Consider the following 24333-nt stretch of genomic DNA (forward strand, 5'->3'; position numbering starts at 1 on the left):
ACATTACATTTTCATTCTTACATTATCCAATATAAATAGTTTTTTTTTCCATTCCTAAAAATATAGCCAGTTGGTTTTTAATCATTTCAGCAGCAAAAATAAAAAAATATATAATTCCCCTAACAAGACATATAATATAACCCCTATGGTATTTACTCTTTGTTGTAGGTTACTGTTAAATGATCTGTATTTATAGCACTTTTCTACCTTACCGGACAAAGCGCTTCACATTGCTTCTCATTCACCACACACACATTCATACAATTGTGGATGGTGTAAATGTGCATGTTTTGATATCCCATTTTATGTTTATGTTACTGTTAAAAATTTCTGTATTATACAATACATACAATCAACCACTAGTTATAACGATTGTTCAAAATGTTAAAAATGAATCTTGATCAACAGTATGAATTTAGATATATCATTCTCTACCAAAATGCAAAAAATCTTAAAGTGAAAAGAGAAATTGTGCACAGTACATCAACCACTAGTGTGGGGCAAGGTCTGAGAGTTACCTGCCAGCTGGTGTTAGATGTGCACATCCTCATGGTCATAATCACAATGGCAAGTTGATCTTTTGGGTTTATCTGTTATGGCAAAATTTGCCCCATGAGTAGAAACTTAAGTAACCAGTCAAGAAGATCTGGTAATATTTCTTCAGAGGCACGGATAAACTCAAGATGGCGCCGAAGAAGGGTGCCACGGTGTGTTGGTGCGCTTTGTTTTGTTTTGTGTTTTAACTGTTTTTTGCGATGGTAACTGGATCTCATTCATCAGAGAAGAGCTCATGAACATCAGGAGAACAACACCATCAGACTTATTTCCAACTTTTCTTATCCTTCTTATATTTGAGAATGTGTGACATGCACCAACAACACCATGACAAATTCCTTGTATGTGCAAACATACTTGGCAATTAAGCCCTTTCTGATTCTGACCTGTTTGCCATCCATTTAGAACTGGAAAAAAAAAAATTCTTAGGATTTGCTTCACTCCCCCTGATCTCTGTCACACAGTTGAGGAAATCACAGTACAGCCAAAAAAATAAATCCTGATGACTTTGAAAATTATACAATAAATATTCTGATGAGGGGAAAAAAACAAAAACAAGTAACAAAGACATAAGAAAAATTTATTGCAGTATTTGTTCCACCAGAAGAGCGAGGGATCACTTTTTTCTTGCTGTGTTCTACAGTATAACATCAAAATCTATATTAAAAACAATATAACTTCCCCTGCATATAGGCACAGATACTGCACTGCTCTTGACATAAATAAATGATATCAAAGATACTCCATTACACAGTGTGGGTAAACAACAAAATGTTCAAAGCAAGAAAAAAAAAAAAGAAAGATAAAAGTTGTTGGAGCTTCATTATTGACCTGGAGCTCAGGTCAACAATGAATAGTGAATAAATCCATCTGGTGTTAGTTTAAACTCCAAAAACACTTTATTAAGAACATCATCAATACACTAATTTCCAACATTCAGTTTTTTTTTTTTTTTTACAGAATTATGTTCAGATATAAACATGTGTTTAGTTAAACTATGATACAGTGGGAGTAAAAATCAAACAACGAAGTTGCTGCACAACAGCGAAGGAACTCCCACACAATGTTTTCCTAAACATTTCCTTCTTATGTTTTTCTTGGGTTTAACTTAAACATTTTTTTTTTTTTTTTTTTTTTTTTTTTTTTTTTTTTGGGGTGTGGGGTTTTTTTTTTTTTTTTTTTTTTTTTTTTTTTTTTTTTTTTTTTTTTTTGTCAATACGTATAGCGCCCGTAACGTCTGTGCCACTTTGTTTGTCAGCTTGTGTCCACTTGTCAAAACTATTTTCTTGTAAATAATGTCTGACTCCTTGATAGTGTCAACCCAAGGCACCTTTTTGCGACCGTCCCGTTTCTTTACCTCAGCCCAGGGCCCAGAATAAGATCCAGTCATCCAGTGTATACTGTAGCCAGTTTTGATCCTCTGGATGACCCTGGCAATCTGTGGTCTGTCTTTGTATTTGGGACAGCAGATGGCAATGACGTCCATGGCCTTTACTCTCTCATTCAGGTGACCTGTATCCTCTGCGGACTCCTTGCCTTTCCTTGGTTTTCGCTGTGGATAGAAGAAGCAGAGTGTTCCGACATGAAGAAACCCTTCTTGCACAGGAAGCATTACACAGAAATCTTACAGACATTTTCCATGTTGGGATAATGTGTGAACAGCAGCTGCAGTAGAAATGCCAGCAGAGTTGATTGGCTCTCTGCAACAATGAGGAGAAATGTAAAATCCATAAACACCGCTATGAGGTTTGTGAAGGTGATAGGCATTAGAAGGTCATATCATGTCATATTGACATTCTGTTTAGGTATACAGAATATATATTTTAAACGGAGTATAACATTTTCTCTTCTCTTTCTTATTAACCCATCCACCCTTCTGTTGTGTACCTTAAATGGGATGTGATATCCACATGACCTCACTAATGCCCAGAGTTAACAGTTTATATGCAGAAATAGTTTTGATTACAGGTGAGTTAACATGGAAATCCTATGGGTAATCTTGACTCTAAAGTTTTAAAATTCCTACCGAAGGGGGCTCTTCATCCTCACTCTCCTCCTCGTCTGTCTCCACTGGAGGAGTGTGATTATTGTGGTTGTGGTTCAAAGATTTTGGGACCTTCAGCAGCGAAGTAATGGCTTTGTTTCTGGCATTAGCACTTGCTTCACCCTCCTCGTCCTCTTCGTCACGATCCAAGTGCTCCATCAGAACCTTGAACTAAGAGATAAAAGCAGACATATTACTCATATTCCTGAGACTGAAAAAAATACATACATAAATTCGTAACGTAGCACTGAATGCTTACATCCAAATACTGTTTCACAATGTTCCTCTTGGTGTCGTGGCTGAGATCCGTGTTGGCTAGGTCACTCTTCAGGTAATTCAGTGTCTGGCGAGGGTTGAAGTGCACCTTGGATTTCCTGTTAACTGCCTTGTCGTACACTTTGGCAGACTCCGTCGGGGAATATTTCTGGATTTTGCTGTGACGCAAAGAAAAAAGTTTGGTTGAGTTTGTGTCATGCAAACGACTGCACTACTAAGAAAGAGTTGATGAAAGATTTATTGACTGGCATTTTTGCTGTGGCCTACCTGTCTGAGAAGCCATACAGATTCTTCAGATGTTGTTTTAGCACCAGCAGCAGCAGAATGCCCTGTGAAGAACTGGCAAAGTCCAGCAGAGGAATGGAGTTTTCGGGTAGACGGTCCATCACTGCATCCTCATCTTCCATGTCACCGTCAGAATCACAAGCCGCAGGTTTTTTTCGCCTGTGGACCACCTCATCATCCTCATCATCCTCATCACTGCTGCTGGATGAGCTACTGCTCTGCTCATCATCCTCATCGTCATCATCCTCATCAGAGCTGTGTTTTCTCCTCTGAAGCTTCTTCTTCTTCTTCTTTTTCTTCTTCTTTTTTGTCTCCATCTTCTTTTCCTGCTGTACAGGCTCTTTCCGTAAAGACTGCACAGAGAACAAAACCTCTCAAACACAGACCAAATATACAGCGGATATATTACACAAGATATGATTTTCATCCCATGATGAACAAAACAACTAAAAGTTAAAGTCATATACAAATTTTAACAAAGTTTCTCACCTCCTTGAAAGACTGGAGCAGATTGCTACCAGAGACAGACAGAGTAATATCTATATGGTGCATGATGAAAAGAGGCTCCTCCTGGGTCTGGTAGGGGAAGCAGGCCAAGTTGTCTGCTATGAACAACAGCATGTTCACCTCGGTTTTCTGCAGAGGACAAAATGTAAAACTTCGTGACCAGCATTGAAGCTTGCATAGCGGCTGGTTGGAGACACACAAGCCTACACATCGACACACAGAGAAGGAGAAAGGTGAACTTACGGAGCTGTCATCAAACAGGTTGAGCAGGGAAATGAGGAAAGCCCGTCTGTGTTGTCGGTTCCCTCGGACCAAAGTGTAGAGATGAGAGCAGAGAGCAGAGTCTGAGTCATCGTGACGAAAACCTCGAATCACTGCGCCTTTGGATCCATTTATGGCCTGTTGTACCTGATAAGACATCTTCAACCCTGCTACGGCCTTCATCTGTGAATTCAAAGAGAGATACAACTTAGCATGTATGTAGATAAAATGATGATGGTTGTAATCCTTCCCATGAATACGATTTTTGTGAAGCCTGTATTTCCTAGACTACAAGTCTAGGATCAGCTGAACTTGAACTACAGTACAATATGAAATGTTATATATGTTTTTTTATTTATTTATTTATATTTATATATATATATATATATATATATATATATATATATATATATATATATATATATACAAACATATATAAAGATACAAACATATATAAAGAAATATGTTTCTATGCTTCTGTAACATGAAGTAACAATACGTTTTACTTGCTCATAGCATTTAAAGTGTTGTGAAGTGTTAACTGTTTAAATTCTCCCGCCATAATAAAATATACACACCACTGCCCATAGACGCTGTTAAAGCAAACCGTCAATATACACTTTTACACCTCATCCTGGCAATCATAAACCAGCAAGCCACTCACATGGATGAAGCCTGAGTATTTCTTGTCAATCTCCGCCAGCTGTTGATCGGCCTTGTTCTTCATGGTTGGCTCAGGGTCTGTTCCCATGGCAATCAAGTAGGGCACACACTAAAAAAAAAATGTTTACCAAATCTGTGAACAGCTCATGATGCATTCAAGACAGCAGAGAATGTTGCAACTATGAGATAAAAGAAAATCACACACAGATCTTGCTTGTAAGAGGTACTTTATATATCTTAGTCTTGGGTGAGACTGTGAACATACCTGTACAGGATGGACGAGGCCCTGGCTGAGAGTCAGTGTAATGACATTCAGGGCAAAGTGCCGAGCAGTGGACTGTGAGTGGAAGAAAGACTCCAGCACCTGCTTCAGGTAAATCTGCATTATGGAGCTGCTCATGCCTGATGAGATATCCCCCATTTCTTTCAGATCCTCCTGCTTGGATTGGTTCTTCCCTGAACAAAAAAAAGAAAAAAATCAGCTGAATCGTTCTGAGGATATTCTACATGATAAACAATGTAGATTAACACTGCTGAACATACAGTTCTAATCTTAGTCACCTAAGTATAAAATGGATTTGTTAAACTTACATTCGCGATCGGCCTCCTGCATTCGAGAGTCCTCCTCTTGCAGGTAAGTCTGCAGGTTTTTTAGCACCTGGATCTTCAGACTGACCGAACTGTTTTCATCTGACAGGGTGTTGTTATACAGAACCTTCACATCCTGCACAAACATGAGCTCTGGGTGCATGATGAACTGGAAGCCTTGAGACAAATGAAAATTATTAGAATCAATTTGGAAAAAACTTAAGCCAAGGACAAAAAAAGAAAACAAGAAATTACAGTATAAAAGACAGTAATTGCATCTTATGTTAGTCTGACATGAGGTGCAACATACCTAGACCTATGATGGCCTTGATCTGGACCTCCTCATCGTTATGAGTGGTGAAGTACAACAGAAGCTCCAACACCTTGTCTTTGATGACAATCTAAGAGACACAGTGGAAGATAGTGAGTCAGTCATCAAAACAGGTTCAACAGTTAGTCCTGCTCACATAGTTTAAGCAGACTGCCGGTGTTTACCTTGTTAGAACCCTTAAACTCCTCTTGGTCAAAATCAAAGTGCCGACAGAGAGCCCCCACAGTGAAGAGTGAGCGCAGGAGAGTAGGTTTGTTAGTAACCAGAGTGGAGCTGTTGGGGTCCTCTTGGTGCTGTGTCTTCAGTTTTGCCAGAGCTCCTATAGAATAATACATGTGGGCAGTGAAAACTAACTTTGTTCTTCTACAGTGAACTAGCAAAGAATGTGGACAATAAAACACTAACTGGTGTGTGTTTAATGCAATTTTTTATTTGGATGTGAATTGAGACGAGTATAATGCGGTTACGTGGGCATAATGTAACTTTTCATTTGAAGGTAAATGAACAGGTTGATAATTACAAGCCCCATCAAAATGTTATTAAAATATCAAATGCAAATCATTCCATATCAAGGTTTATAATAATTCTGGTATAAGGACATTTATGTTTATATTAAAAATGGATGTACATACAGTACATAAGCCTTACCATAGTAGCGATTGAAACAAGCCCAGACAAACTTGTAGTTGTGCGTGACCTTGTTGACAACAGCACCAAGACAGCTTACGCAGTGCTGTACAACCTGCGAAGCAGACACAAAAAATGACATCATGTTCAAATAAAATCTGTATGTTCAGAGGAGTAGTTTTACATCCACGTTGTTCATGTTTTTTTAGAGCTATCTGTGAACGCTGTAAGCTGTAAATGACACTGACCGTCATGCCGTATTTGATGATGAGCTTCATCAGGTCTTCTTCTATGGTAGTGAGGAAAGTCTCACTTGGGTGCTCCATCAGAGGCACGACCAGCTCCAGGATCTTTGCCACATTACATATCACCATGAAGTCATTCTGAGTCTGAAATGTCGATACAGAGACAGCTGCTTGGTCAATAGCTGAGGTGGAAAATAACTTACGTATAACGACTAATTGCTTTATTAATTGTATTCCCCCTTTTAGCTCCTGAATGTGTGTGTTTTACTATCATCTGATTGTAACTGTAATACTGTATGGTTGATAGTACTGATTTGTTTCAGCAAAACGTTTGAGCTTAATTGTGCGATGTCCAGTACTTGCATGAGCGATGGGATACCCTTATTAATCAAATGTGTCCCAGTGAGCTCTGATAAACCTCCACACGTTTGTGATCTTAACATGTCACACAAGTAGGCACTACTCGCAAAAGAGGCAAGTATGGGTATTGTGGGACAGACCCAGTGTTGATTTAATTTAGCTGCCACTAGATGGCTCTACAGCACAACATAAAAGTTGGTGTTATTCATTTTTGTCCTGTGGGCAACAGACTCAACAAATAATTTCTGATACAAGTAAAACATAATAAACAAAATGATGTTGCACTTACATTGCACTTGGTGGTCAAGTAGGGCTGCATAGTCATGGCATGTTTGACCATTAACTGTGCTCTGATCTTGCTGAACAGGTAGAGAGTGGTGATGCATGCTACCAGACGACCTGAGTTATCCCCTTTGTCCTCACAGTCTGAAACATTAAAGCAGAAAACAATGACATTTGTCGCAGCACAGTAATGTTTAACACAATAACAATGCAATACGAATTTTGTAAGCAAACATACTATTACACTTATTTTTATTACCTGCAACAGACTCCTCATATTTCAGTATGTGTTCCACTAGATTGTCCACCAACTGAACACAGGCCTTCTTGGCAGGTTTGTACGAAGCTTGCTCTTCTGACTTCAGTAGCTAAACAGATGTCATGCATAAGTTAGATAAGATGCCCGACAACATATGCACATACCCGCTTAGCTATCATAAAGACCCACAAGATGACGTTGAGATATCAAACAGCCATACAAGTTAAACAACTCACATTTTGGAGAAGCTGCTCAAACCAGTCATAGCCTGTGTCTTTACATGCCAACACCTGGGATGAAATCAAAACATGACATGAGTCAGATTACACCAAAATATTTCTTATTTGGATGATGAACCTTTTTTGTCACAAGCCTAGGTAGTACGCACCACATCTGTGATGTTCAGGATCTTCCGGGTCATGGCATTTTTGTCATGACTGGGTGTGGGGGTGAACCATATTTTCTGGAATGTCTCGTTCACTAGTTTCTGCATGGTAAAAATCATATTTATGTATTTAAGCTGTATATCAAAAACTAAAAACTAACACTTGTAAGCAGCACTCACAGAAAAATAAACACAAACCTTGATCCCCTCTTCATCGTTGACCCTTCGGATCATCCTGACACACATCTCGGTGACCTTATGGAAGTCTGGCTGCTCCAGGCAAATATCCCTCAAGATCTTTATGACCCTCTTCCTTACACTAATACCTGTGTCCTGTGGAAAGACAAAATGGGTAACTCAATATAGACAAGAAGAAATACATTACTCAATTGTACTTTTAACTGCCAAATGGTTGCAATTCTTCATTTGATCTTTAGGTGGCAGTGTGGGAAAAAGATTATTTAACCTCTGCTGAACTTTTGCACTTTAAATCAACTTTTTTGTCAGTTTGCTAAAGTCAACTTCCACTTGAGTCTGTCTTATGATACATGCTGCCTATTCCTTTCCACAAACCCCTAAGAGGGCTCGTGATGTGGCCAAATCAATTTAAACTTTACCACCTGGTAAAAATGGTTATATTTCTGTATGGTACAGAAGCTATAAAGGTGAAGAGGGAAGCTTTTTTTGTTTTTACCAATATCCTTTCAATGAGCATGTCATAGTACTGCTCAATGAGCTCCGGTCGACTTAGCACAAAACGGCCAAGTAGCTCCACGGCTGCCTCTCGCACACTGGTGGAGTTGTCCATGAGACGACAGTGAACCCCACGCTGCATATCCAACTGCAAAGCAAATAAGGGAGATTAGTCAACCACAGATAAACATTACTAAATCTTATGGCTGCAAGTGTGACTGTGGTAAACTGGCATAATTGCCTGATAATGCCACAACACCAGGCTAACACTCTACACGCTATAACAGAATGTCCCGTTAGGACCAATAAAAACATAATTTATTTTACAAAGAAATTATGTTTTTATCGGTAAAAGAAAACAAACAAAAAAACATTGAGTGCTACTGCCATCAATCCAGTGGTCTGAGCAATGTGTAGCAGCCAATACAGGATGACTTACCCGTGCCAGAATACTTGGATCCACAGCTACTACCTCAGACAGACATTTCATGGCTTTAGTTCTGACTGCGATAGCACTCTCACCCAGCACTCTCAGAATCTATACAAGAGAAACAGTAAGAGAAAAAAAGTTTATGACAGCCAGCACAATACAATCTCTCACTGACGTTCATTTGAATTAATCCTCTTACCTGTGATAAATAAATATCAAAGCTCTGTGCAAACGGCCTCATGGAGGCCAGATATCTGACAATCAGACATGAGTCCTCATAGTCCACTGTGTTGGAGTTTATCCTGAAAGAAAAGTCAAGAGGACCGTTTAATACCAGGATTGGTGAAAAAGTCAAACTGTGTAACAAATTGATGCAGTCATCCAAAGTGAAGTAGTATTTACCCCAGAGAACTGAAATGTGATGGGGACGTCTTCATGACCTTGCGCAGGAATTTCTTTCGTGTCTCAGCCCTCTGCATAATCTCCTCAGTTGAGTCAACGTCCATGGAATGATGTCGACCTTTCAAGTCCTCATCGTCATTTTGAGACTTCATCGCTTTCTCTGCCTCGCTTATAGTGTCCCTGAACCACTGGGCAATATAAAACTTCCTGGAAAACTATATGAAACAAATGCATACATATGTAATGAAAAACGCTGAACATTTAAGGCACACTATAGAGCTGAATACCAGTTTGAAACCAAGGAACCATGGAATACATCTGTGTCAAGCCATTTGACAGTTTCAAGTAACAGGAGTACGAGGGGTGCATATTACTGCATGTATACACTGAGCATCCAGTCCTTAGGGAATCATCAATGTGACCATAATGATTTACAGTATGTAAATACACAGCTATACGAAAATGAAACACTCACCACTAGAGATGGATCTGTCTCAATGTTCTCATTTAGGAAGTCCAGCAAGGCCTTCTGGAGTTGCTGGATCTCATCACTACCTTCAGTCTGTAAGATCAATAAGCCAGGAGCATCTCAAAAGCAGTTCAACACTATCTGTTAATTTGCATCGGTTAAAATAAGTCAGTAATTATCTAGTCTACCTCTTTGAGGATGCGGTCAATAGCCTTTTGGTCCATTTTGCTAGTGACAGCGTCTTTACGCAGGCGAGAAGCGACAGTGCCGAGGTAGTCCAGCGATGCCACCCTGAGCGCCATTTCTGTTTGCTTGTTACTGAACTGGTGCACCTGGAGCACAAGAAGGGGAGAGGGAAGGGTCACAACGAAAACAAACATCAGCAGCTGTTTCTGCTGGACAGATGATGGGTGATGAGACTTTGGAGTGGGGTATGCTACTCACCAACAGCCGGCCCAGTAAACTGAGCAGCAGTTCCGCTGCAGGCCACTCAGGCCTGTTGACTGTGGACAGCAGGTCATGAACAAACTTCTCAAACAGGGGCCTGTAGTCCTCCTCTCCCTGCTTACTGCCACACCTGAAACATACAGAATACAATCTTTTATTATAATATGCGTTTGAACAGCAGAAGAAAAAGTGTAAGAACACTCAGTTTTAATGTCCCCCCTTTAATAGTCTTCAGATCAAGGACTTACTTTTTGAGAAACACTGATAAGAAGTTCTGAGCTGTCCTCATGGCAGTTTCATAAGTGTTTGTGATAAAGACATCTTTATCCATCTAGAAAAAAGTACCCAATATGTAAAACAATCTCTGAATCAAAACACCTTATTAGATAAATGTGGTTTATATCAGTTCAATCTTGGTAGTAACCTTCTTATTATGTTCATCCTCTGCATCCCTCTCTGAGGGAAGGTGAACCACACACTGGATGAGCTGAAGAACGAGTGCTGTGACCATCTGGATATACAGGGGCTCTCCATCCGAATCAGTGCTGTTTAGCCTGGGGGATTATGAGACATAAGTATCGTTAGGTTTACTGAGCAGAGGACTTCAATGATCAATTTCTTAATTCATGCAATTTTATTGAGCAAATTTTAATTTAAAGTGATGGTTCGGAGTAATTCACCCTAGGGTCCTTTGCACCATGACCTCGAGCCAAACACCCCCCCAGAAGCTTTTTTCACCTGTGTCGAACATTGGGAGAGTTAGCTAGAGTAGCGTTATCAGCTGAATAGCTTAGCGCAGGGGCTAATGGACCCACGTTTGTATCTTGTAAGTTACCCCACTAATAATGCCCGAAATAATACCAAACGTCTACAAGTAGTACAAATAGGTTATGCTCTCATAAAACGATGGATTGGAAAGTTTGTAAGTACACCAGAAGTTTATGAACACTTGCCTGCTCTCTTCTGCTCTCTGTTGCTGCTGCTGCTGCTACTACGGTTAGGCCGTAGCGGCGTCTACAAATTACTACACCGAAAGAGTTACAACAAAAATATTTATTAATTCAATGATTAAATAAGGTAATGTCTCCAAACTTACCTCAATTATTACTTGTCTCCTGCTAGTTATACTAGCACTTACTTTAAAAAAAAAGTTAAATTAATAAATATTTTTGTTGCATCTCTTTTCGGTGTTGTAATTTGTAGACGGCCCTAAGCACTCGTCTTACAGCAGCAACAACAACAACAGCAGAGAGCAGAAGCCAGCAGGCACATGTTATTTACATAAACTTCTGGTGTACTTACAAACTTTCCAATCCATCGTTTTATGAGAGCATAACTTATTTGTACTACTTGTAGAAATTTGGTATCATTTCGGGCATTATTAGTGGGTAATTTACGAGATACAAACGTGCGCTAGCCCTGCGCGTATGTCAGCTGATAACGCTACTCTAGCTAACTCTCCCAATGTTCGACCCAGGTGAAAAAAGTTTCTGGGGGGGTGTTTGGCTCGAGGTCACGGTGCAAAGGACCCTAGGGTGAATTACTCCAAACCATCACTTTAAGATGTAGTTACCTGAAGTTCCTTAAGCTGCGTTTACTAGTAGGCAGTCTAGCCAGGGAGGTGAAGATCTCTTCAAGAATGAGCTGCCTGTGCTTCTCGTAACGAGAGAACACCTGCGGAAGAGTACAATTCAAAGAACTTAATCGAAACATAACAAGATGTTGTGCAGGTGCGTGTTATCGTAAAAAAAACAATAGCAAAATTCACTGCTAAAATATTCAAAAAATTGCATGCCATGGCAGACTTACTGCTGTCACTAGTGTGATCGCACATAACTGCAGTTCACTGACATTCTCCACGAAAAAAGGTGTAATACCCAGGGTGGACACCTAAAAGTCAGGCACAAAAGCAGTCAGGTATGTTAGAAATCAAGAGTAAAGGGTTAAATGGGGTCACGAATTTGAATGACGTCAGACCAGATTAAGAGTCTCACCTGGAGAATAGTGGTGTCAGTTAGCAGCTGGATCTCCAGGAGCTCTGAGATGTTGCTGACAATATCACACACTTTGTTGTAGAGCATGACTACCACCTTCTGTTTGTGGGTGGAACTCTTTGCTCTCTTGGACTTTGAAGTATGCATGCCACCTTAGGCGAGGAAGATAAAGGGAAAATAAGAGTTGAATAAAAGATAAGTAAACCACTTTAAACATCAGCAGCAAATTACCAACACCAATTTTTAACAATGGTGCTCCCCCATTTAGAGCTATTTTTTTAAATAGGTGCAAAGATAATCAACATGGATAAGCCTAATCAGCTTGCTAATTTGCAAACTTTGCACACACACAAAAAAGCTCAAGATCTTTGCAATATATATATCTATATATATATGCAATATATATATCTTTGCAACAAAAGAAAACTGTGCTGACCCACTCTGTAGACCGGGTCATAGTGAGGGTACAAAGAGTTTTGCAGATGGAACTTTGTGTACTGCAACACCCTCTCAATCACATCCTCTATATAAACAGCCTTGGGCATGCGAGGAGATGTCATGATGTTGAGTGCAGTCAGACAGGCATCAGCAGACTTAGCCACCCGCTCCATGATAAGGTCACGCCACAACCGCTCCTCATCCATGGAATCATTATCCTACAGATTTCAAAAAACAATTAGTAAAAAAATAAATAAATAAATAAAAAGGACAAAACTTGCTGGAAAGCTCGAACCGAAAATCAGGTAAGAAAAATAACATCACTTCCGCTGTTAAAAAATAATATCCAACTGGCAACTTACATGATTCATTAGTGTGGAAAGTTTGACGCTGTCCTGAATGTTCTTCTCCAGGATATTCAACATTTTCACCAGTTTATTAGACGGAAACTGTGGGTATAACAAAATATTTATTACTTTCCCTAACGATGCTGTGAATTGATGGTCTTTACAACAGCTAAATATCAACCTGAGTGTAATCATGTGACATTGCACAAACCTTGTGAAAGATGCCCATAGCTTTGATCTTAGCAGAATCACTGCCTAGCTCGCTCAACTGGTGTTTTCCAAGTAAGAGCTCTTCAGGTATCTCATCCTCATCTGTGTGAGGGCACAACGTTATATAGTTAACATTTTTAAACTCAACACTTCAGCAAATGTCATGAACTTTGGAAACTGTGCCGCACTTTATGTTTACCTGTGGCAGTGAGGTCCACGTCCTCAAGGCTCTCAATAATGCTGTCCATGCTGGCCGTGAATCTCTTAAATGTGGAGGAATCCATCTTTTCTGTTTAACAAATGCAAACATATTGATTCATAAAAATATTTAGTTTTAAAATGCATTCATATTTGTAAAATAACTCAAAGTGGTAGTATCACAATACCCTCGGTTGTCAGCTTGGAATCGTACGCTTTCCTGTTTTTCTGTTTCTCCTTTTTCTTCGATTTTCTGGCAGCTGAACAAAAAGAAAACATTAGTCAATACCTTGACAGCAGCAACTCACCCTAAAGCAGTGAATATTTAATGGAGAAAGACTTGGGTGTAGTAATCCAACTATCCAGGGAATAGGTCTGGCTGATCACTGGTTTCAAGTGGCAATAATTTGAATGACAGCCGTCAGAAACAGGAATCAAAATTTGCATTCTCTGATAAAATGATCATTTTGGTGTTTATTGTCTTAAGTTTATAATAGAGATAAAATTATTTTGCCTTCTTAGAGACAAATAAAAACACTCTCTAGGCTGTCTACAACATTTATTTATATATTTTCTTTTGCCTATGCAAAAAAGACGTACCGTCACTCAGGCTTGGTGGTGGACAGCTTTCATCCGAATCACTTGGTTCACGGTGACGGCTACCGGACCCCCGGTGATCACCAGAACCCCTCCTCTCTTCTGGCTTCCATGCCTTGTCGTGATGTTTCTTGTACCTTTTCTTTGCAGCTGTAACAATAACAGAGAAATTATAATTCAGAAAATATCAAGTTCTTTAAGCTTTTAGCACCACGTATTGCTGTAATAAATAAATCAAATGTAATAACTACAATATAAAGTTATTTCGAGGTACATATTGTTTAATCTTCAGGATTGCTGCATGGTAAAACAATATTCGGTCAATAGTGGCGACAGCACAGCGCTTTTGACAGATTTTCTATTAGTCTGATGTGTTCGACAAATATGAAGAAATTTTAGGGTTTAATACTGACACTCGTTGTCAGAGTCATCATTGTTCTCATCATCTTCATCCACCTCAGTGTACTTGGATTTCTTATTGATCATGCTGTGCTTTCGTTTGTTCGTCTTCTCACAAAAAACCATCTCTGTAAGCACAAGAGGGAAGTTAGTTTTCAGCACAGAATAATCTATACTTCAAAAGAAATACAATCGGTAACTCATTAATCTACAGCTATTTTTTGGGATTTATGACACTGTGAAACAGTGGTTTAAAATCAACAATCCGAAAGTTGGGCACAGTCACATTGCACATATCCATCCCCTACAGTTTTGCGTACATATTTAATAAACAAAGTAAATCATACCTCTTCCTGATTTCTCAAAGAAGTTCTTGGATCTGGAGCTGGGTGCATTCCTGCTTTCCTTAATGATCCTTTTTACCTCATCAATACTCAGTTTGTTGAGCACAACAACAGGTTTAGCTCCTTTGTTTAAGTTATCTACCAATGACACTCTCTCCAGCCTGACCAGGGGAATGCTCCAGCCCTCTATCAATTGGTCTGGAAGTTGGGCATCTTTATCTTTTCTATCCCGTTTCAATTTAGGAATCACAAAGTTCTTCAGACTTCCTGACTTGCCACCCAGCAGGTACGAGGGGAACTCACTAAGATTTGTCTCCAAAGACTGCTGTTTGTTTCCAGCTGGGCAGCTAATGCTGCCATCCCCACTTTTCCTCTCTTTCTTATTTTGGGAGTTTTGAAGGCTGGAACTGTCTGTCCTCTGTCGACCATTGAGGTCAGTGGATTTTCTGCTTCCGTCTTGCTTCACTCTAGGGCTGTCAGGTTTAGTATGCCGGTCAGGAGAGTGTCTGTTGCAGTTTTCCCTCAACATCTTGTGCTTCTTTTCCCTTTCCTTATCCCTATCTTTATCTTTGTCCTTATCTCTTTCTCTGTCTTTATCTTTGTCCTTATCCCTTTCTCTTTCTTTATCTTTGTCCTTATCCCTTTCTCTTTCTTTATCTTTGTCCTTATCCCTTTCTCTTTCTTTATCTTTGTCCTTATCCCTTTCTCTGTCTTTATCTCTATCCTTATCCCTATCTTTATCTCTATTTCTGTCCTTATCCCTATCTCTATCTTTTTCTTTATCTCTGTCCTTATCTCTATCTTTATCTCTGTCCTTAACCCTTTCTCTGTCTTTATCTTTATCTCTGTCCTTATCCTTTTCTCTATCTTTATCCTTAGTCCTATCTCTATCTTTTTCTTTATCTCTGTCCTTAACCCTTTCTCTGTCTTTATCTCTATCTCTGTCCTTATCCTTTTCTCTATCTTTGTCCTTAGCCCTATCTCTATCCCTGACTTTGTCTTCTCCATGTTTGGAGTTACGCTCCGCCTTGCTCATGGTTTTTGGATTCTCAGGTTGGCTGACATGCACTCGGTGACTGTTGTGGTTCTTTTCCTCTTTGTGGCTCAAGTCTGAATGCTTGTCATGTTTCTGACGTGGTGCGTCTGGCCGTCTGTCAACGGAGTGTCCCTTGCCACTGACAGTTTTGCTGTCATGTCTGTGTTTGGATTCACGTCGACCCTCCTGCTTCTGTTTGGGGGTTTCTGGTTGCCCATCTGAGCCAGACTTCCTGGGGCTTTCAGCATGCTGATTGATGATCCCAGGTCTGTTTTCAACAACTTTATCTACCTTTCCATCAGTCTTTGACTTTAGTTGCCGTAGGTGGTCCTCACACAACTTCTGTGCTTCCAGGACCACTACAGGCTGTCCTATCATTCTGCCAGCTTGCTGCAGATCAATACTGACCATCAAAGCAGGCCGACTGGCACCGTTACTTGCGGCATTCGTCTTCTTGGGTGTCAACTTGCTGTCAGTGTTGCCCCCTTGTACAGTAGGCCCATCACTTGACTCAGCTCCGGATTCCTGAGGATACGAGTCTTGCTTCCGTTTCTTCAATGGCTTATCTGCAATAAAGAAAAATGTAGCTTAGATCTACTACGAACACAAACAAATCTAGCCATGACTAAAATGTAAGAAGGCACAGGCCGACCCACCATACCTTTATCCTGGACTTCTTTAGACCACCGTTCTCTCTCACTGGCTGACTCACGCTCTATTCTCTCAATCTCTGCAAGTGTGTCTATCTCAGCATCTTCAAACACAACCCCACTGATGACTCCAGACTCCTTGGTATTTGGCCGAACAGGAACCTGCTGACAGTTTGCCTGCTCCACAGCACCAATTGTGTGTGATAAGTCCTGGACAGTCCTTGACAATTGATTACTATTATTCATCAAATCAGTTTCATGGTCTGAGTCGACACATGGCCTAAGAGGAAGGTCTGCAGATTGATCCATGTCTGAAAACTTCACTCGGGACAGTTTTAAAGTCAGCCTGGCGGACTCTTTTGATGGAGAACTGACAATGTCATATGAGGCATTTGTGTCCATATGCTCAGTTTCTTCTTTACTCCTTTCTTTCTGCTTCTTTTTGCGGTCGGCAGAGGTGAGTAGCCGGTCAGGTGCTGCACCTGGCGGCACATCAAGTGGAGGGGACTGCATGATAAGGGGAGGCCTGGACCCTGTTGAAACACAAATAAATTCAAGGAAAAATCAGCACACACAATAAATCTTTGCAAAGAATGAGTTGTACAGCGGTGCATTATTGTTGATCCACAAAATGAAGAATTGACTTGTTGCTAAGGCAGCATACTTTTTGCAGTCTCTTCACTCCCAGCAGGGGAACACACAGACTGTGGTGATTTAACTGGAAACGTGGCAACCCTCATGGAGGGGTTATTCTCCTGTTGGAACACAAGACATTTATCATCCCTTTAAACAGTCCACATCTGCCAATTCAAGATCCAATTCAAGATATCTTGATTCTCTGCATTACCTCATTTCCCAGCCTGTGAGCCATGTTGATGTAGTCTTCATCTGAGCCTAGTCTCGCATTGTGATTAGATGAAGTACTTGATAGCTGACCAGAGACCTTGTTGTCATGGATGTTTCTAACTAAAACAGAGAGCGAAATAAAATATCCAGTTAAATTATTTGTGACGTGCAATGCCTCCCGTCTCCCCGAGAGATAGATACCTTCTTTTTCACCTTTAGAGACAGCTGTAGTTTTACCATCTTACAGTAAGAAAAGGGTCAGCTTATCAACTGACTCCACATAAGTGTGTATAAAACTTAGTGATGTTAAAGGATTAGTTAAGCATTTGGCTTGTGGCCTGCTAGGTCTGAAACACCATGCAGGTGGTGTCATTTAAAAAAAAAAAGTAATTGTGGAGCGCCTTGGTAGCCAATGGTTACAGCGCATGCCATATAACGGAAACGTCCCAGCTTTGATCTTGGCCTTGGGACCTTCGAGGGACCTCTCTCTCCCACATTTCTACACGGTCCTCTGTCAAATAAAGGTATAATGCCAAAGACATAATCTTAAAAAGAATAACTTTTTTCCTCCAAAGAATAGTTGGAGGAACTTAAGGATAAGGCGTATCCCCTATGTTAGGGAACAATGTGTGATCCCCGCCTCAGAGCCACACCCTGAATATGTACTATAAGATATGTAGTCTCCTGTGAACGGCTTTTTGTTCATCAATCACTACAAGGTACTTTTCCTGCTGAATATTGTCCAGCTTGGTTTCTTTTAACCAGTACAAACGCACAGAAAATGAAGATTCAACAACTCTTCTATGATATTCATTAAAATTAAACCTTTGCTATTTGCTGTTCCTCACAGAGGTGTGGCAGGCAGCTAATGACACATTTTTCTTGACTTGACTTTGTACTTACCTTGCTGTGTCTGTTGGTGTTGAGAATAACTAGGTGGATTGTACTGCATGTAGTCTGCAGGACTCTGAGGAGTATAGGGACTGGGTATAGGGCTGCTCTGTACGAACCGAGCACCTGATCCAGACTGTGGGGATGTAAAGCATCTGTGAAGGAGTAAGAAGTAGTCTTAGTAAAAATACAGATACTTCTGAGTCCTCATCATCGGACTGTATGCTGGCACTGCCTTACCCAGGGGGGCTTTGGGGGACAGTGGTTTGCTGATAGTTTGATCCTGGACTCCCATGAACCTGATTCTGAGACACCTTGTACTGTTGCATCATTGGCTGTTGCATTACACCTAAGATAAAAGAATTAAAAAATCTATCATTTAGGTCATACAAACAAGGAGCTGAACATACACAATTCTGCAGCAACAAAACTCGCCTATACAGGGTTCATACGCATTTTAACCAATACTTTTCCATGACTTTTTCATGACTTTTCCATGACTTTATGGCAAATTTCCATGACTATGTGTTCCTGAAAATGTCAGTCGACATTATACAATAAGAATACAAATCTGTGTTAAAGTTTACCCTCAGACGTTTAACTATAAAAATGAATGACAATTTATGTGGTTCATAGTGGGATTCATAATATCGCTCCCCGAATAGAATGTTGAGGTTAAGACGACGTGAAAATACATTTATTAATGACATACTGTTATGCTGTGTTAAAAAAAATTCCATGACTTTCCAAAACCTTTCCAGGCATAACTTTTCCAGTTTTTTTCAAAACGTATGAACCCTGTATGTACCTCAGGACTGCAAACGTAGTGACATGGGGTTACATATCTGATAAGTAATACTTTCAGTGATATATACACTGTACTTTTTATTCTGAAAATAAAAAATATTACCACAACAGTTATTTGGAGTTCAGGGTGATGAAGGAGGAAGTTATAGCTGCAGGAGAATAGTGAGTTACCAATGTGCAGGATTATGTGGATCCTATCTGGTGACACGTACACATTGAGCATATATTTGGGGCAGCATTTCCCCGAATCAGAAGCACAAAGTTTCTACTACCGGTTAAAATGCCACAGAAAATATTAAGAGCAACACGTTTTGCTCAGTGCTTAAACAGGCTCATGTATGATTGTTCATAAATAATCCTTGATTATCTAATCTTTGATCATATATTTTTGTGGGTTGAGTGTGCGGTCACTACCAAAAAGGCTTGTGGTTTATTATTTATTTTGTCTGTTTTTTCTAATTTTCTTGCAGTTGCCAGCACCTCTAGCTCTACAATACACACTGCGCAAATCTGTTGTCTTTTTTCCTCTTTTGCACAAATAACGATTCAGTATGAAAGTGTGTATGCAAACTATGTACTTATAATTACCTGTAATTGCAATCTAGTGCAGCTGCTCATAAAACTAGAAGGCTTTTCTGAACAAAGGTTAAAAGACAAATATGCAACTGTTCATAGCAATTAGTGATATAATTTATGATAGCAAAACAAACACAGCTAAGACTTTAAGAGCTGTGTATGGATTTCATGTGAAAATATATTTTTAAATATTTTTTCTGTTGATAAAGTCACAACAAGCTGTTTTTACCATAATACGTTAAACTGTACAAGAAGCTTTATTCCAACCCATGGAGACTTTCCACTGGAGAACAATAGAAGATTTAATCTCTGTGTGTAAAGACACATATTTTAAGGGTTGGTTTCTTCCTCCTCCCCAATACGATGGAGATGAATGGAATTCCATTTTGGTGCATTGGAAAATGACATTTAAAAAATTCAACATTGAGGTGCAGTCGGAGTTTAGGGTGCTGGGGACCTTTGTTCCATCTCTCTCCCCTGTTATCTCTCTACTGGTGCTGTCTAATAAAAGGCATACAATGACCAAAACCCCTTCTTTCTTTCTTTTTAACCAATGTGTCTTTCCACAAACAATGTCCAGATTACTGCAACTGCATTGTGAACAGGTTTAAATGGAACTACTTTCTTTTTCTGTCATCCCTTTAGAAGCCAAAAAATTCACTTTGAATTGTGATAGCAGAAAAAATACAGGTGGAACTAATAACAGCAATGATGGCCAGGTTCCAGTCATTACTGCAATGCAATACAAAAATAATAATGCTGTGATGGTATTAGTTACACATCTGTTTACAGGTTGAAAGATCTGCTGTGAAAAAGGTTTATTCAACTTAAGTTTCACTCTACATTTTTCCTGCTACAATGGCTCTGCCCCCAGTTAGGGAACCACCAGTGTAGTAAAACTAGGCACCAGTAGCGTATTTGATCCAGGAAATGTTTAGGTGAATAACTAGTTACAGTGAAAACCAAGAGTACAGCCAGGGAAAGAGCATGCACTGGGCTCAACTGAAGAGTCAACCGCAGCTCATTGCCTCCTTCTTACCACCCCAAACCTTGTACTGGGTTGGCATACTTTTGTCCCTGAAGATTTTGGGGTCCCTGGACAGCAACGTTTGTAGGAGTATTGGCATGTCACCCTCAGGTTCATCATTTCCCAAGTTGTCCTTCAACTCTCTGGAAAGCAAAGAAAAGTACAGTATAGTCCACAGTCATATTGCAGCCAATAGCTGCCCACTGGACCTAAATCCAGTTTTGACTAATGCATTCTGATTCCTACCAGTCTCAATTACCATCTTCCGTGCAGTTTAGACTAGCCCTTCATGATTCTGACAACCCAGAACATGAGCTGAACTATCTGGTAAAGCAGTGGCAGTAATGTGATCATAGAAATTAAAACATCAATGCCTGAATTCACTGTTAAAGTAAACAGTGAAACAACGCTTTGTAAAGCATTTACTATTTTACATTTAGTAATATTTTGACAACAAAGTTGACTTAACAATGATTTCTTCCCCAATTCAAAACGAATGTTAGAGTTAGCACACTTTTACAAACCTAATGTACAGTAGTAGTAGTAGTAGTAGTAGTAGTATAAACTACTGGCAAGCTTTCCTCTAATACATTTCAATTCTCAAAAGATGTGAAATATCGGTGAGTGTTACTTACATGTGTTCAGTAGAGACCTGGTTAAGGCTATGTGCCAGCTGAGTTACCAGATTCTCGTCCCGACACACCAGCAGGCTGCTGACCTCTTCGGAGATCCTTCCATTGTAGAGCAGACTCTTAGCAGTGGTGGCAGGGAGAGGAGAAGGCAATGGCAGCTGGTTCAATACTAAAAGGATGATGGATGGACAAGTTGGGTTGGATGAAAAAAGAAAGGAAGCAGGATAGGAAAAAGATATTTAAAAAGTCTTTTGGAAAAAGTTTAGTATGTGAAAATAATTGTGCATGTAAGGATTTAAAATTTTTAAAAAAACATCCAACTGGCCCACTCTCTCTATATATATTTTTTTTAGACAATGTACGTGTTACAGTAACTTCAGCTTGATATAGTTTACTTGTACATTTTTGGGTAAACATTACAACATTTCTAAATAGAATAAACATTTTGAAGGCATCAGAATACATGCAAAACTAAATAAAAAAAAGCTTTTATAATGTAATAAAACGTGCTGTCTATCTTTTTTATCAAAAGGCCTTAAAAATATTGTAACAGATATTCATTTTTTCTTTCATCAAAACTGGTTTGGGGTATGTGAGCCTACCACTTCCCATCTTCAGGAACATACGCCACTTCACTTCTGTCTGCGCTGGAATCCCCAGTAGTGAGAAGCATCACAGTTACGAGTATTTAGCTTCTTGTATGTTCTACACTTTATACTAGACACACTAAAACACTACACATAGTATAACATTTTGGCAGTGAGGTATTCTTTAACCATGCCACATCTTGGTTTGAGTGTTAGTGTTTAGGCTGTGTGAACAGCATTAGAGAGAGAGGATGTTGCACTTACAGTCTGTCAGGCTAGCAATTCCAGCAAGAGTAGTGATGGGAACATGAGGCATATCACCATTCATGCTGAAGATGAGGTCAAGAGGTCGTGTCAATGCACAGGCTGCTCAATATCACCAATCTCTTTATATTCCTCACATCTCCAAAATACTGCAAAGACAAAAAAGTGGCAACATACACTTTTACAGAATGTACACTGTCAACAAGGTATGGCTGCCATTACATGCAGCACTGTTCATTGGGATTATGAGTATTAAGAAATAGCCAAAGATGTTTCCATATAACTACAGTGTGCTTTTTCTGGGATGGGGATTTAAAAATGTGTCAGCTCATGAGTATGCATTATTACATTGCCAACATAACTGCACCTCTGACTAGACAATTTATACCGGCCTTATAGCAAGCCTGGGCATGCCTTTACAAGTTATTGATTTGTAGCAGCTTCTGGTGCCCAAACCATCTTGTTGCCTGGTTCCTTTTCCTCTTTACACCTCTTTATAGACACACAGCTCCAGGTCAGGGTGTGCATTGTTTGGCTGGGATATTTCAACCTGCTCAAGAGCATGTAATTGCTGCAGAAACATACAATCAACAATATTAGCTCTCTTACGAATGCAGTATGTCGTGCATTGCAAGTTGACTCGAGTGGTGACAAACCTAGCTTGCTATCTGATAAAAATAATAATGATAAAAAGTTACAACGATTCTGTCTCTCTCTGTGCATCTCTAACGTTACGCATCGCTACACGTATTTGAGAGGTTTATATCCATTGTCGTAGCTGATACCTAACGTTACTAGCAAAAGGCAAGTCAGAAACCTTGTAGTTATATCTCAAATTATTTCTTTTGTTACAGTGTCAGTTAAGGTTTCCGGGGATGTCCAAACACATAACAACGAAATTACGTTAGCTTATCTTAACACCAGATGTGACTGTATTATTACTCATGTATTACTAGCATGGCGTTGTATAACGTTACATTTGCTAAGAAGACTAGCGGCATAGCAACGTATGTTAAAGTGACTAAAATCAACTCGGGGTTAGCCGGCTAGCAACAACTGGAGGTGTAACGTTAGTTAGCTAACGTATGCTAACTGGCAAAGCGCTGTAACTTGCCTAAGCTAGCATCACCGGGAGTGGATCAAAACCAGTTAGCATAGTAGCTAGTATCGCTCTTTTTTTATCGTACTGGTCGTGTATGGATTTAGATTTTCACCTCACACTTACTATGGCCTTCGTCGACGCATCTCTAGCTCACAAACCTCGGACCTCGGACTTGCCTTAGGAAGCGTAACCCCGACCCAACGCCAAGGAGGCAGCTGGGGTACAAAGCAAAGACCCCATCACAAATCAGAATGATTCAGATCCCGTTTACGGTTCCCAACGGCTGCCCGATGTGTCTGACAAACCGGAAACACTCAGGAAGGTAAACGACTTGTCTGATTAGAGGTTGTTATTGTTGAATCTGGCTTATTTACCTCTGCTCTGGATGTGATGAGAAAGAGAAGTGGTTCTGGTGGAGGAGGAGCAGGAGGGGGAGGAGCAGGAGTAGGATGGCAGCTGGAGCTGGAGCTGGAGAAGAGTATCGAGCTCCCTCTCTGTCCCACTGTTCAAACAGCTCCTGTGAGTCGGGAGGACTGGGGGGTTTTCTTCTTTCTCACGGTGAACATTCACTGGGTAACGTTAGGGAGGAGAGCAACCTGCCTTAAATCAGGCGAGAATTTGATCAGACTGTGGAGGTTATGTTTTCGGGTAACGTTACCGGTTAATTTTCTAGAGTGAAAACAATCGAGGAACAGAATAAAAGGGGGATCCACATTGTCTACCCCCCACCCCCTTATCTCTCTCTCCCTTTCAAAATGCCGACCGGAACAACCGGGAAAGGGAATAACTCGCTAAACCGGTGAGGAGCCAGGCTAATTAGCGTTAACGTCTATGACCATTGGTAAGCCTCTGCAACCTCTTGGGATCATTGAATGTTACTTCGGTGGTAGGCTAGCTACATTTTTTTTTTTCTTTTACAAAGACAAGATTTTTTACATGAAAATAATGAAATCTTGTAATGATAAAATGGTCTTTTTTTCAGGTTTAGCATAATTTCAGTTTGGTAATTTGTTCTCTCTACTTTTTAAACTGGTCTTGTCAGAGACGGTTTAGAGAATCTTTGGTCAGCTGAAAGGTGACGTATGTAGACATCACAATCAACACAGAACAATCGGCCAAACAGCTGACTGCTTCCTATAAAAAACTTACCCAGCATTACTCAAAGCTGTCTCCTCCTGTTATGTTTTCTTTTCACATGCTCCAAACGATTCAGGAATGTAGAGGTGTAGTTCTGTAACACTAAGGCCAATTGAAAATACTCACTAATTCGAAGTATCTA

At 40.0% G+C, this 24333-nt stretch overlaps 1 protein-coding gene across 1 annotated transcript; it reads right to left on the minus strand.

Annotated features, from left to right (window-relative positions):
- Positions 1 to 483: 483 nt before the first annotated feature.
- On the minus strand, positions 484 to 23834 carry LOC120545864 (nipped-B-like protein B). Its single transcript, XM_039780487.1, has 48 exons — positions 23429 to 23834; positions 21953 to 22101; positions 21105 to 21270; positions 20512 to 20612; positions 18300 to 18408; positions 18072 to 18214; positions 17170 to 17288; positions 16987 to 17077; positions 16334 to 16855; positions 14640 to 16238; positions 14307 to 14420; positions 13897 to 14043; positions 13485 to 13556; positions 13298 to 13387; positions 13100 to 13200; positions 12904 to 12990; positions 12540 to 12759; positions 12104 to 12255; positions 11919 to 11999; positions 11683 to 11783; positions 10534 to 10663; positions 10358 to 10440; positions 10107 to 10239; positions 9851 to 9994; positions 9669 to 9755; positions 9194 to 9408; positions 8991 to 9093; positions 8801 to 8899; positions 8363 to 8509; positions 7867 to 8001; positions 7672 to 7770; positions 7520 to 7573; positions 7284 to 7392; positions 7032 to 7168; positions 6386 to 6526; positions 6159 to 6252; positions 5675 to 5829; positions 5490 to 5580; positions 5183 to 5356; positions 4857 to 5047; positions 4593 to 4700; positions 3911 to 4111; positions 3650 to 3796; positions 3143 to 3513; positions 2859 to 3033; positions 2582 to 2770; positions 1775 to 2107; positions 484 to 525 (listed from the first exon to the last, which is right to left on the minus strand). Exons 2-48 carry the CDS (start codon positions 22014 to 22016, stop codon positions 484 to 486), a joined length of 8166 nt encoding a protein of 2721 aa, XP_039636421.1. The 5' UTR covers positions 22017 to 22101; positions 23429 to 23834.
- Positions 23835 to 24333: the final 499 nt, after the last annotated feature.

Source organism: Perca fluviatilis, chromosome 17, assembly GCF_010015445.1.
Source record: "Perca fluviatilis chromosome 17, GENO_Pfluv_1.0, whole genome shotgun sequence".
Taxonomy (NCBI): Eukaryota; Metazoa; Chordata; class Actinopteri; order Perciformes; family Percidae; genus Perca; species Perca fluviatilis.